Below are 15,338 nucleotides of genomic sequence, written 5' to 3' on the forward strand. Positions count from 1 at the left end.
GTTAGATGAACACCTTGCTGGGGTCGTTTGACCCCAGTAATCTTTCCTGCCATGGCAGGGGGTTGGACTAGATGATCTACTCAGGCCCTTCCGACCCTAGAAACTATGAAAACAAAAATCCTTTTTTCTCAGTCTGCTGAGGTTTATTTCTGCCATTTCATACTATCCCACAAATTCTCCGGTTCATATTCTTTCATCAGAAATGGAATACATGTGACTTAATTATTTTAATGGAAAAACAAGTTGAAACTTTGTAAAACCATGTTACCTTTATCAAGCAAAGTCACATAAGTGTATAAACATATTGCAGGATACCATGGTATCCTGAAGTATCCAGCGCATACTGGAGTGTGACACAGGAAGCCCTATGTTCTGCATTCACTGAAGAAAATTTACATACAGGAGGTTAAATAACTTTAAGTGTTCTAATGCTGCCTCTTCACCAATGTTGTGTAGTAGGTCAAGATAAAAAGCAATTTGCTGACTTGAAAAAATGCCCCAGAGAGAATTTTTAACAAGTTTTTTATCTAACAATATGATCCCAAATACTTGCCATAACAACTCTCCAGATTTCTATTTTAAGAATTACCTACAACATGGCTTTCCAACCTTGGAAGCCACATGTGTTGCTGGCGTGTAGCCCCTTGGCTGCATACAGCAGGGGTGGCTCCCCTAGGTTTCTCCCTGCTGCATGGATTGTGCCAGCAGTGCATGGCCCATAATGGGCTGTGCTGGTGGCATGCGGACACGTGGGCCCTTCACTGCTGTGGAGTAGCAGGCGAGGTGGCCACAGGGGTCTGAGGGCCACAAGTTAACGACTCTCAAGCTGGCAGTTGGCAGCCCTGGTCTAGAACTTAAGATGTCATTTCATGTGCTTGTCACTAGGGCCACAATAGGTTGACTGTATGTTGTTTCATTTGCTACCCAAAATTGCATGGGGCCTCATTTTACCATATTTTGAATTTCTATCACTGAGTTCCATCAGCATTGCTGGGTTTTTGGGTTTTTTTTTTAAGTTTTCCTTCTCTTGAAAGAAGAGACTTTTTCCAGAACATGCTGCATTTCATCTATCTACCCATTTTCTCAATCATATTAGTATTTTTTCAGCCTTTTGCATTATCTCAGAATTTAAATGTAAAAATGATTCTCACTAACATGCGGCCTAACCTTTTACTAGTTTACTGAAGATAAAATTATAATAAAAAGAAATAAAACAGTGACCTTTGCTATAGCTTTACTAGATACTGATTTTTTTTCTGTCCTGTAACCGAATTCACGTGACTAATATCCAAACTCATTTGAATTAATTTATAAATGAGCTTTCTGAGGCTGTGTCAAATATTACACTAAAATCACAAGAACAGATACAGTCACTTCAAATTAACATGACCACTTGTTTGGCTTGTGCTACTTTCCTTTTATGATGTCTTTTCAAAGAAAAAAAAAAGGCATTCTCTCTTCCCAAGGAACTTTTTTTGTTTATACTGTACCTGGTTCCTGATATGTAGGACCTGGTTAGAAACAGCCCCTGTGTCATGCAGCCAGAGCTCAGATGCACAGCATGATCATTCAGATTGTTTCTCTATTTAATTTTAAGACATTGGATGAATCCTTTTGGGTTACTAGTCTTTGAGCTGGAATATGTTCTGGGATGACATTGTGAATAAGCAGGGCCCATTAAGATTTTTCCTTGAATATTCATATGGCAGTAGAATCAAGGTATGGCATATGTAGCAACACTGCCTTAAAAGTGATATGTCTGTAGAGGTTTGAGGACATACGTTGTCAGAGGATTGTTCTAGGATTTCCCTTTCTGGGTTACCCGATTTTTACTGCAAAATAGATTTTTTTCCCCTGTAAAAATAAGAAGCACTGCAAAAAATATTTAAAAAAAAATACTTCAAAGTAGATTATTTTCAGAACTATATTCTAATAACTGACCTCAGAATTAAAAACCTTACAAATTTTACCTGACCTAGGATTGCTTTTATGTTTATATCTACTCCTGCTGGAGAAAACTCTTATGCTTTATGGTACTTGCATTTTATGTCAGCTTGATATATGTATGTGTGCATGAAGAATTTAAAAATGTCTTTTAAATAAATGAAAAAGAAAATGAAAAGGGGGGAAAACCGGCCACCAGAAAGTCTGTCTCTGCCATATTGCTGTGTGTTTTAAAAGTGTGTTAGAACTTACAAACTACTACTGTCTCCAAACCCCTAACAGGCCTATAAATAATATGTCTGGTCTAAGCCAGTTCTTGGCCTTTTCAGAGTTGGGGCACTCCTCCAGCACTTTCCTGTGCAAGCATCCCCAGTTGAGAAGTAGGTGCTGCCTCACCCTAAGGGCTTCTCAACCAGTTGCTGCTACTCCAGATAACATTTCTGCCCGAACTGCACAGCCAGCCCAGGAAGGGCTATGGCATGTGCATTAGGACTCTCTGGGCAGCATAAAGCAGACAAGAGCTGCCTCTTACTATAGTTCTACCTATGCCCATGCTTCACTCAAAAATGGACATGTGGGTTGAATTGTCCCATGTGCCTCTATTTCTGGGGAAAGCAGGGGTTGGCAGACAGACTGCGAAGGGCTACAGCTGAACCAGCTCCTTGCCTCATTAAGACTGATCAGAGAGCCCTAATGCAGCAGCTCTGAGAGCAGAGCAGTTTTTGATTCAGTTAAGACTTAGTATATGCTGATAATTAGAAGAGATCTCTGTTGGAATATGTGTACTGCAATACAGATTTAATTGGCTTTAGAATTACTCAGGCACTTCCTATTGGTATATTTACTCAAAAAATCAAATAACTGGTTCGTTAAGACTACTAGTCAAGGAATGTAATCTATATGACTGACAACCGAAACAAATTAACCTGTAACCCATCTGAGATGGAAAGGAGAAAATTAATCCTGATCTGTTTTAGTAATTGAACAACTTGGATTTCAAGAGGAGATGTAATAAATAGATCTGAATCTTGTGGATGTCCAAGTTAAGCTGTCAGTATAAATTTAATTAGATATACTGAGTGTCGGATGAAGTCTACGTAAAACACTTTCTAGAAAGAGGTATAGTTTTGCTGCTGCTGAGGGCAGGAGGTGAAGGCATAAACTTAAGTGGCTATAGAATTTGACTGTTTCTTTTAAATAGTAGAACCAATAAGTGTTCTCTTTTTGTCTGTACTTCATTCTGTCATATTGTCTGTATTAGTCCACTTTGTAAGCTGTTTAGTCTTAGATTAATAATATAATTATCTATACAGATAGGTATAGATATAACTATATCTTAGATGAGAAAAGTCACTTAACACAATAGTTCTTAACCTTTTGCACCTTATGTCCCACCTACATAAGGTAAAAAAATCCTGGTCGCGCTGGTTGACGAGCGGGGCGGAAGGGAGGGTATCCCCCAAAAGCCAATCAAAGAATGGTGGGGCATCCCCAGCTGCCAATCCAAGCGTGCAAAAGCGAAACCGGAAGCCCTGTCATGGCACTTCCGGTTTCCCTGCCGCAATCCAGAGGACCTTTGCGTCCCACCAGTAGAGAAAACCTGCTTAACATGTTAGGTAGAGATGTATTGCTATGTGTCTGGTCTACTATAAAGTAGCAGACCTCCTAGTATAGGTGGAGCTTGCAACAGCAAAGTTCTTTTACCCATCTAAGCTTTTCTGCCAATATAATAGAGCCTTTCCCAAGAGTTTCCTTCATAAAGCAATTTAATGGAGTTAAATTGCTTTATGAAGGAATTCCCCCATATTCCTATACTAGTAAGTCTTCAGCGTACAGTTTGTCTTCTGATCATATGTAAAGAAGAATTGCAATATGTTACGTACTAACGTTTTGTTTAAATGTCCTTAGTTCCTTTCAGCATTAACTACTAGTTACTACATTTATGAAATAAGACATGAAAAGCACTTATACTTTCATTTTGTTTGCTTAACAGAGAGATAGAACAGTTATCTGCCAGGGATCTCTGCCACTTCAAGAAGAGTACGAGAAGCAATACAGATGAAATGGACTCAAGGATTCGAGATACTGGGAACGATAGTGCCAGCACTGCCCCTAGAAGCACAGAGGAGTCGCTTTCAGAAGATGTATTCACAGAATCAGAACTCTCTCCAATACGCGAAGAACTGGTTTCTTCAGATGAGTTTCGACAAGACAAATCTTCCGGAGCTTCGTCAGAATCTGTCCAAACAATAAATCAAACTAGTGCAGAATGTTTAACCATAGTTTCAGACTCAATTCATGTTCCTAGTGATTTAAAATCCAGTATTGAACTGTCTGTAAATGACAGAAGGTTTGGTACCCATATTATAAGTTCAGAAACTGCTGAAAAGGAAATAAAGAAAGGAGAGGACAATGTAGGGGAAAATGTTGCAAACATCCTTTGGCAGTCTTTGCAAGGAGCCGTGCATAGTGAAGAACATAGCACAGATGTAAGGGTTTGCACAGATCAGGATACCATGCTGATCACCACACCAAAAGGAGAGAGTGAGAAAAGGGAAGAACGTCTGCCTTGTGAAGATATTACAGACTCTCAAAAGAGAGAGACAATTGGGAAGGGAAAGATAGTAAGGGAACGAACTCGAGATTCAGAGACAGAAGTGGAGGAGCTTCGTAAACTCTGGAAGACTCATACTATGCAACAAACCAAACTACAAAGAGAAAACATGCAGCACGATGCACAAAACGAATTTAAACACAAAGTGGTGGCTGAAGGAGATGGACAAATGGAAGGTGAGCAAGTCAGAGTTTATTTTCAGGTAACCTGCATGCTATGTATACCCTCTGCAGTACTACAAAAGTGTTTCCGTAATTAAAAATAAATAAATAAAGTAAACCTGCAATGCATTTTCCTAATTACTGTAAATTGTTCATAGGAAAAACTGAGACCCTTGTAATTGCATAATGAAATTTCTCCCTGGTTGGAAGTCAGACATCATCTTGCTGCTGAAGTCTGGAAAAATTTGCTCTTTACAAAAGATATGGTTTTGCTGAGCGGGATAAAGTATAAGGATTAAGAGACTAGGATTTGTCTATGTTGCTTCTACTTATCTGCCTAGATTTTTGTCTTTACAATAATATTCAAATATCATATATTATTAGTAAAGTTTCAGATTGGCCATGACTGGATTGTCTTAAGTCCTGAACTGAACAAACTGCACTCCTCATTATGTCAATTAAACCCTAGTCCCAAAAAGACCTTCTATGAATGAACTTTGCTTTTTGATGCTGAACATATGCAGTGTGGCTGAGTTAAATGGGAACTTAAAGGTTATGTAATTATAAAAGTTATTAGTGATTTAATGTAATGTTAAGGTTGAGATATTTAAGATACAGTGTTCCGCATTTCATTTTATTTATTGTGTCATCTCTTTATGGTACTGAAATTGGATGAGGTTAAACACAAAAGCTTTTCCCAGCAAAGGAGAGCCTGATAGAAGGCAGAAAATAAGCGAATATTTGATTTTCTACCTATCTTCATTCTTCCTAAAGGTCAATTCTAAGGATATTTACCAACAAGGTACTGCACAGGTGTCCCCTAGTTTCTAACCTGAGCTATTACAGGCATATGCCTGCATTTCTGAGATGCCTGTGCACCAGTTCAACCTAGCCAGGTCAGACTACCCTGCAAAGATTGAATCAATTCAGGCTCAAGCTTTTTGAATGTCTGTCCTTAGCCACAGTGTTAACTTTTTTTTTCTCTCTGTCAAGACACCTATATCTATTATAAAAAGATAATATATTTCTGTACTGTGAGCATAGGTTCTGTGACAGAGTGCGGTTTATATAATCTTTCTGTGTTAATATTGTTCATATGTTAAAATGTTGTACAACTCAGTTTACTTATAAAGCTAGCACACATGGAAAGAAGGCTTAATAGATTCCCTCCTAAGTGCCAGAGTTGTGGAACTTGTGGGACAAGATGGACCTGTAGCATCCACAGAGTCTTAGTAGCTTTGAAATATCAATGAAATTAGATGGTCCACCCCCAGGAAGCTGGGAGGGGAGGGGAGAGATGAGCACAACTGCAGAGAGGGGAGTATGAACTAAGGATGGTCAGTTCCTTGCGAGGGAGTCTGGGGTCAGAAGTAAGTTTTTAGGAGCTTTGAAGAGGTTGGAGAGAGAGACTGGGGGGGGGAAGATTGTGGGGTTCAGGAGTCTGGAAAGATTGAAAAAGAAACAGCTGAATATTTTGGGGGGTTCCCAGAACTGTGCAGGCTGGACTGGGGACAGAGGGACTACAAACTCCTGCGGGGGTGCTGACAACCTCTGCCTGGGTAGTCTTTGTCCCAGTAAATGTCACCCAGTTGAAGAAACTGCCTGCTTTGCCGCTTGAAATGTGGGGAAGACCCAGCACAACCCAACAAGAGGTAACATCCCTCTCTGAGGAGTAGATCTACAGTAAAATCTCTGCTATCTGGCATTTAAGTAACCGGAATGCTTTACTAACTGTAATTTTTTGGCTGGCTGGCCAGACATGGTGAGAGAGCAGTGGAAAACTCACATGCGGTGGCAGCTGCTGCCACCCACCACTCTGCAATGCTACTGCTCTGTGTGGCCACTGCCAGGTTTCCCCCTCGCTGCTCCTCTGGGCAGACATGGGGCTGGGGCAGAGGAAAGCTCACATGGCAGCTTGCGCTGCCACTGCTCCACACTGTTGCTCCACTGTACTGCAGCTGCTCCGCATGCACTGCCCTGTGTTGAGCACCTCTCTGCCATACTGCCACCGTTCTGCACTGCACCCTGTAGCTGCCGCCACTCTGCATGCAGCCCTTCCTCCTCTTACGCGCCTCCCCCCCCCACTGGGTTATTTCAGATAACCAGAGTTTTTAGTGTTTACATAACTGGCAGTCCCCTTACCCTGGGGTGCCAGTTAAGAGATTTTACTGTATATGCCAGTCCTTAAGTCAAAGCCACAGAGAACCAGGGAATGCAAAGGACTGAAAAACCAGGATCCTCAGTTAGAAGTCTGGGCTCCCCCCTTATTCTGGAAGCCAAGTCTAGTCTGGTTTGGCAGTACCCTCAGAGACCAGACAAGGCCACAAGAGTCCTGAACAAGTATCGCTTGCAGGGTTCACTGTGACTAGTTCTGTTTAATTGTACATTTAAAAGGACTATTAAAGAAGAACTGTTATCTTCACATTTTCAGTTGCGTTCAAGTTTTTACCATAGAACTAAAATCTCATAATATACAACCCAGTTTCTAAATTTGCAGTGTATTATATCTGATGAGACCAGCAACAGTGATAATCTGTGTGGGTAAAAATATTGGTCATAATACCTGTGCAGCTTTTCAGTAAGTAAATGAGTGAAATGGGAAATTGCCCACTTCATAGGCACTTCATAGTTTTTTAGACATAATTATCCCAACAACGTAAGATACAATGATGAATTTGGGTCTTTCTTTAAACACTATTTATTTTATAATGTGAATTAAATGTTTATGTTTCTGGTTATCCCTTGTAGTATTAGTTGGCATGTGTTCATATCTCTCCAAGAGCTCTCTGGAAAAGATTTGCATGAGGTAAGGTTAAATATACAGAATTGAAGGAATGAAAATACCTCTTGGCTGTAACACTGGACTAGGATTTTAGGAAATTTAGGTTCTGTTCCCAGCTCCTTCTAAAATATTGTATATCTGCTAAGCTCATTGTCTCAGTTCTTTGGTATAAAATGAGATAATGCTTTGATCTCTCATAAGTGTATTGGGCTTTTAGTCGGTCTTTGAGGTCTTCATGTTTTATATGGTTGGCTGTCTGAGTGACCCCTATTGCTGTTGACAACCTGAATAATTTAGAGAAGCTTTTGGCTCTAATTTACATGGAAATACGATTGACACCCAAACAACTTAAAATTATCTCTATGCATTCCTGAGCTCTGCTTAGTACTTTTTTTTTATCACAATTGAGGATCAGAACCTTAAAAAATGTTTTGCATTTTTCCCCTTCAAATCTAGGACTCTTATCTCATTCAATCCTGTCTTCAAAAAAAAAAAAAAAGGGTTTTCTTTGGATTGAACTTGGTGTTATGGGTATTGGAAATGTAGAGCCTGTTAAGGGGACAGTTTATTTGGGGTTGTTCCTTATCTATTTAGCTGATTTGCTAATCTATACATGTTATCAAAAGTTCAGGAAGGTTTCCTTATGCCACAGATCAGTTATATTTTGTCACCCCAAGCCAGAGTTGGCAACTCGGCTCCTTTCCATGGACCACAAATCTCAGCATAGCTACGTGCCGCTTCTGCTTTGTGATACCTTGAGATAGATCCAGCCTCTTTGTAGGTCAGATGAGCATGGGGCCATAGGCTGCTGACCCCTGCCTTATACAGCCAACAGGTATAATCTACTGATTTTTCTTCTGAGCTGTTTTTTAAAATACAACATTCAATATGCTTAATTGTATGCTCTTTCTCACAATTCTTAATTTTTATGGTAATAACATGGAAGTAACTTTAGAATGTGAAGAAATCTTAGTGACAGTGGCAGCAATCTCAGTTACACGGCAGCAATTCATTATAAAATCCTAAGTGTTGTGCTAGAGCAGACCAGTGGTCCATCTTGCCTAGTCTCCAACAGTGGCAGTAGTGGGTGCTTTAGAGAAAGAGCATATGAACTGGGTAGATTTAGAGTGATGTATTCCCTGTTTACTAACCTCCGTGGTATCCACCGTCATTGTTTAGAAAACACATCCCTGTCTTTCTGTTTAATAGTTATTAATTGACCAATCATGCATGAATTTGTCTACTCCCTTCTTGAATGTAGCTGTACTATTTGCCTTTACAATCTTCCATGAGTTTCATGATGTGCTATGTTTAAAAAAAAAGGAAAAGAAAGTGCATTTGCATGTTCCTTTTTAAACCTGTCTCATGCTAATTTTAGTGAGTGCTCCCAAGTATTCTGTTACTTGGTGAATAACAGTTCCCTATTCACTTTGTCAATACCCTTCATGATTTCATAGACCTCTATATCATAGAGGCTCCTCCTTTGCAAACTGAAGAGTCATAGGTTGGAAGGAACCTCAGGTCATCCAGTAACCCCTTGCTCACACCAGGACTGTCCCCAACTAGACCATCCCAGCCAAGGTTTGGTCTTATAAACCTCCAAAGATGGAGATTCTACAACGTCTCTAGGGAGCCTTTTCCAGTGCTTTACTATCCTCCTAGTGAGAGAGTTTTTCCTAATATCTAACCTAAACTTCCCTTGCTGCAACTTGAGACCTTGGGTCCCTGTTCTGTCATCTGCCAACACTGAGAACAGTCTAGCTCCATCCTTTTTTGTAACCCTCCTTCAGGTAGTTGAAGGCTCCCCAACCTTATCTTCTCCAGAGTAAATATGAGTCCTAGTCATTTTAGTCTCCCCTGATTTGGCAGCTGCTCTGTGACCTTGATCACCTTGGTGGCCCTTCTCTGAACTTTTTCCAGTTCTGATGTATGCTTTTTGACATGTGAAGACCAGAGCTGCACACAGTATTCAAAGTGTGGGCACACCCGGGATTTGTATAGTAGCAAGATAAAGTTGTCCATTTTGTTTTCAGTTCCATTCTTAATGATGCCCAACATTTTATTAGCCATTTTGGTCACTGTTCCCATTTGAGTTGATGTTGTTAAAGAAGTATCTACACAATGTCTCCAATGTCTCTTTCCTGATTCATAACAGTGAGCTCAAAACCCAGTATCTTGTATACAAATTGAGGTCATTTTTTTTTTCCAGGTGCATTGTGTTACACTTCTCAACATTGAAGTTCATTTGCCTTTTTTGCCCACTAATTTGTGGAGATCTTCTGCAGTTCCTCTCCATTATCTTGGAATTTGAATACCTGAAATAATTTAATCTCATCTGAAAACTTAGAGATTTCATTGTGCATCCTCATTTCCAGGGCATTGATGAAAACATTGAACATAATCAGGCCCAACCCATATCCATGTGATTTCCCCACCTTTACCCTCCATCCTGAATAATGGCCATTTAACTTTAACCTTTGCTTTCTATTTTTTCTCAAGCTCTCAGTCCTTGAAAGAACCCATGGAAACTGTTTTATTTTTTTAAAAGCCTATAGTGAGGGACTTTGTAAAAAGCATTTTTGGAACCCCCTTGTCCACATACTTAACACCAGCAGATTGGTGAGGCAGGATTTACCTTTACAGAAACCATGATGACTCTTCCCCAATACATTATATTTGTGCATTATTTTATTCTTTATTATAGATTCTACCAGTATGCCAGGGATGGAAGTGAGACTCACAGGTCTGTAATTCAGGATGAACTCGAGCCCTCTTTGAAGATGGGTGTTATATTGGCAACTGCCTACCCTCTGGCACGGAGACAGTTTGTAATGATAAGCTACATACTATTGATGACATTTTGTTTGAGTTCCTTCAAAATTTTTGGGTGGATGCTGTCCATTCCTAGCAACTTATTAGTGTATAATTTATCAATTTGTTCTAAAACATCTTCTATTTTTCTCTTCAGTGTGATTCACTCTTCAGACCTATCTACTAGAAATAATTGATCTGGTATGAGAATTCTCCCAATATCTGGTGCAGTAAAAGCTGATGCAAATAATTTATTTAGCTTCTTTGCCATCCTTATCGTCCCTGAGCATATCTTTTAAACCTTGATCATCTAATGGTCACAATTCTCTCACTGGCTTCCTGCTTCTGATGTGCTTAAATAAGTTTTTTGTATTAACTTCAAGGTCTTTTGCAAGAAAGATATTTAGCCTCATTTAAAAAAAATGGAATGTTTGGAAAAAAAACCCCAATATACTGAGTTGATTTAAAAAAATGGACACATAACTAAAACGTTACAGTTTTTCTCCTGTAAACGTGTGTTGCAAGTCTATTTTATGTTAGTATCTCAGTAAGGTTACACTTCATAAAATGTAAAACTTTTTTAAAACAATAGGAGAGGATAGAAAACAACTTCAGTATTGGACTACAGATCAAGAATTTTTATACGTCCTGATGCATTTTTTAATCCTAGCTGTAAGATTGCAATATAATAATGTGGAATTTGAGGCACCGAGGAGAGAGAAATTAGAAAAAGCCAAATATTTATCTTGGCATTACTCCTGTGTGTTGCTTTTCTGTATGCAGACCTTGTTTCAAAATAAGCAGGGCTGTCATAGAAGTAGGGTCGGAAGGGACCTTGTAGATCTTCAAGTCCAACCCCTGCCTGGGTGGGAGAAAAAACTGGACTCAAATGAGTCCAGCTAGGTAGGCTTCAAGCCTCTTCTTAAAGAACCCCAGGGTAGGAGCCAGCAACACTTCCCTTAGAGGTTGGTTCCAGCTCCTAGCCACCCTGACTGAAGTAGTTCTTACAGATGTCTAATCTAAACCTACTCTCCAGTAACTTATGGCCGTTATTCCTTGCTATGCCAGGGGGCGCTAGGGGAAACAAGGTCTCTCCCAAACCCTTCTGGTCCCCCCTAGGGAGTTTCTAGATGGTCACCAGGTCCCCCCTCAGCCTTCTCTTGTGAAGGCTGAACAGGTTCAGGTCCCACAGTGTCTCATTGTAGGGTCTGCCCTGTTGTCCCTGGATCATGCAGGTGGCCCTCCTCTGGACCCTCTCAATGTTGTCCACATCCCTCCTGAAGTGCGGTGCCCAGAACTGAATGCAGTATTCCAGCTGCAGCCTGACCAGTGTCATATAGAAGGGGAGGATCACCTCCTTGGCCCTACTTGAGATGCACCTGTGGATGCACAACAAGGTCCAGTTAGCCCTGCCAACCGTGACCTCGCGTTATCAGCCCATGTTCATCTTGGAGTCAATAATGACTCCAAGATCCCTTTCTGCCTCTGTGCTCTCAAGAAGGGAGTTTCCCATCTTGTAAGTGTGCTGCTATCAATGAATAATAAAGAAAGATTTGTAGTTAATGCATGCTATATTTGTGAGGGTTTGGCCAGGTTGTAGGTGGCTATTCCTGAGAGAGGCCACTAGGGGAAACCTGGGGATCAGCAGGATGGGGACACAGGTTAACAGCAGTTCAAGACAAGCTGAGGTCAGGAGCCAAGAGTCAGAGAACTGGTGGTGAGTTCCAAAGAGGATCCAAAGTCAGATTCCAGGAAGTCAAGCTGAGTCGGCATGCTGGGGAAACCAGAGCAAGTGGGCTAGTGCTGGGAGTCAGGGGAGATCCAAGATCAGGGTCAGAAAAGCCAGAACTGAGAACTGGAGGGCAGTGAACATGAGGCCTGACAGAACAGATGGAGGCTGTGTGAAGGCATGCCTGCACCCTGAGACTGCAGGTGTGCTTATAAAGGATAAGTACCACTTTCAGTAGCTAATCTGTCTGCAAAGAGCTGGGGAAGCTGTATTAGCCAGGGTTTAGGGACAGGTGTGGTAGCTCAGGTACTTAGCCTAGCCAGGCATGCTCAGAGGCCCTGACAGTATTGCTGCAAACACAGGTGTTTGTTGCCACAGAACTTTACAGACTCTTTATTTTTTTTTCAATTATAGGTTCTGCTCTTGTGAAAGAGAAGAGAAGACATCGATCTCACAAGTTTTTGTGTCTCAGAATTGGGAGGCCTATGAGAAAAACATTTGTATCTCAAGCAAGTGCAACAATGCAGCAATATGCACAGAGAGATAAGAAACATGAGTACTGGTTTGCTGTTCCACATGAAAGGTAAGAAAAGATCAGCATGTAAAATCAACAGCTTTCCCATATCAACATAATCTGCCATATCTTCCTCTACATCCAGCTTTTCTCTCTTCTTCGTATTGGCATAATAAAGGGCAAATCTCTACAGGTATCCTAAGCATTACAGGCCTTAGATCGGGGTGTCAAACATGTGGTCCGTGGGCTGGATTCAGCCCATTAAGCCGTATCATCCAGCCTTTGGTGCTGCTCATGGGTCTTTTGAGTTGACCCACAAGTAGCATACTAGGTGTGTCTGATATCCCTGAGCGTTCACACAGTACCCCCTCCAGCTTATGTCCCAGAGCTGTGGAGCAGATGTCACATACGGCACAGCCCTGAAGTAGCTGGAGTAGGACCATGCCCCACACAGCACCCCTCTGGCTGCTCTAGGACATGTGCTGGATCTGGAATATACATATGGTCTAAGTTCAGTCTGGCCCTGCACCACTCATCTGATCTGGAGGACTGGATCAGTTTGACAGTTCTGCCTTAGATAAACCTAACTTGGCCCATCTGACTTGGCACTAAATTTCTTCTCACAGGCAATGAGCGTTTATATATGTGCTCTGGGAGGCAGGGCGGTGCTTTAATTAGCACAGCTCCAAGAGGGCTCATCAAACGAGCTTTATTTTAAAGGGCCCCGCTGCTATTTTTCAACACAGGGATGCTGATATGTGACGCTGGATGCTGCTGGAGCATCGTAAATTCCGCATTCCAGCAGACTCAGTCAAGTCTGCTCCAGTGTGCTGGAATCACAGTACATTGGAGCAGGCTCCTTGCACATGTATAGACATGTATACCCATGTGCCTTAGACCAGGGGTATGCAATGTTTTTGGCTGGAGTACTGGAAAAACTGCAATACCTACCTTGTAAGATGCTGAAGTACCAGCATTCCAGAGAGCCAAAACCAGGGCAGGGAGTACATGGTAGGATGCACTGCATATTAATATAATTAGGAAATATTGCTTTTTTTTTCCTCACAGTAAATACCGGGTTTTCAAAAAAATTCTAAACCTGGTGACTAAGTAACTTCATATTCTACCTTTGTACTTGTGTATTTTTGTTTTGTTAAGCATGTTGTGATGAGAGAGAGGGGGAAAAAGGGAAAGAGAGAAGGAAGAGAAAGGAGAGAGCGAAAAAAGAGCTAGAAAAGAGGAAAAAGAGAAGAGAAAAAAGAGAAACAAGGAGAGACACAGATAAAAGGAGAGAAGAGAGAAAGGTAAAGAAAGGAGAGAAAAGGGAGAAAGAAAAAGAAAAAAGAGTGGATGAGAAAAAAGAAAAAAGAGATGAGAGAAAAGGAGAGGAGAGAAAAAAGAAATAAGGAAAGAAAAGGAGAGAGAAACCAGAAGAGAAGAGAGAAAGAAAGGGAAAGAAGAGAGAAAAAGACCAGAAAGAAAAAGAAGAGAAAAAAGAAGATGCAAAAAGAGAGGAAAGAAGAGAAAAACAGACAAGAGAGGGAGAGAGAAAGAGAGAGAGGGGGTGTCCCTTGCTGCCCAGGTCTTCCACTGCTACTGGCTACGGCTTGGGCCCATTGGTTCAGGGCAGCATCTACCAGACAGAGGCAGCAACACCCGAGCAGCAGCCACTAGGGCCAAAACACTCAGGCCTCCCTGATGGTCCCGGAGCAGGGGGAGCCCAGGCTCAGGATTGCCGGGACAGGGCTTGGGAAGACAGATGCCCCATCCCATCAGGGCACGGGCAGCGCTGTGGTCCTGGGTGCTCGGGCCAGGCGGTTGGGGCAGGGTCTGGGTGATGTGGGGAGAAGCAAGTGCAGGGGGAGTCACCGCGGGCAGGCTAGCCGAGCCCAGCCAAGCTTTTGTGAAGGTGGTAGCTGGAGGAGAGCAGGTGCCAGATGGGAAACAGGGGCTGCCCTGTGGCTCCACAGACTTGTGCCATGGCAGGCAGACAGGGACACCCAGCAGCACCTGAGGTTTGGTCAGCCTGGTCTGCAGAGCTCCATGGGGATGGGCCGTAGCCACGCCATCTGCAAAAGAATGCCACCTGGCCAAGGCAGGATGCCAGACTCAGGGTGGGGGGAGCTCCCGGCTCTGGATTCAGCCTCCCTGCACACTGGGCATAGCATGAGTGGAGTAGATCCACCTTGAGGTCAAGGACCCAGCTGCGTGGCCCAGCCACAGGAGCCCCCCAGGCTCTGGAAACAGCTGCTGTGGGCAGCACTTGGGACTGAGCCAACTGGGAGACCTCCACAGTGCCTCCCTGGGCCCCAGGCTTACCCACCAGCAACTGCCTTCCAGGGGCTGGGCTGGGCTGGGCTAAAGGGTACATCCTGGGGTCAGCAGAACATAGCATCCCTACCTGTATTCTGATCCCACCCCTGGTGCCTACTGTGGCTCTGAGACCTGTGGCTGCTCCAGAGCCAGAGTATCACTTTGACATTTTTTAATAATTTCCTCACCCACTACCTGGCGTGCCTAGGAAAATGTCTCCACATGCCACTAACTGGCATGTATGCCAGGGGTTGCCTATCATTCTTGTAGATTATCGTACTCCACGTTTCTGTCATGGTGGGTTTTTTGGCATTCTAGCATTCTTAGAACTAGTTTGTATCAACTTTAGAGGAATTTAAATGAACCTCCCCTTCCTACTGTGCAAAAGAGATGGGATGAAGGATGCAGTACTCCAGCTGCGGCCTCACCAAGGCCGAGGAGAAGGGGAGAATAACGTCCTGGGATTTGCT

At 42.4% G+C, this 15,338-nt stretch overlaps 1 protein-coding gene across 5 annotated transcripts in view; it reads left to right on the forward strand.

The window, feature by feature from the left end:
• Window positions 1-15,338, forward strand: part of OXR1 (oxidation resistance 1) — a 414,124-nt gene that overhangs the window by 339,690 nt on the left and 59,096 nt on the right. For all 5 annotated transcript variants that reach the window (XM_019551781.1, XM_019551803.1, XM_019551790.1 and 2 more), the window contains 2 exons: window positions 3,938-4,734; window positions 12,456-12,624. In XM_019551781.1, coding sequence (XP_019407326.1) covers window positions 3,938-4,734; window positions 12,456-12,624 — 966 coding nt within the window. The remainder of the gene's footprint in view (window positions 1-3,937; window positions 4,735-12,455; window positions 12,625-15,338) is intronic.

Source organism: Crocodylus porosus, unplaced genomic scaffold (genome assembly GCF_001723895.1).
Source record: "Crocodylus porosus isolate Cpor-Errol unplaced genomic scaffold, CroPor_comp1, whole genome shotgun sequence".
In the NCBI taxonomy this organism is placed as follows: Eukaryota; Metazoa; Chordata; order Crocodylia; family Crocodylidae; genus Crocodylus; species Crocodylus porosus.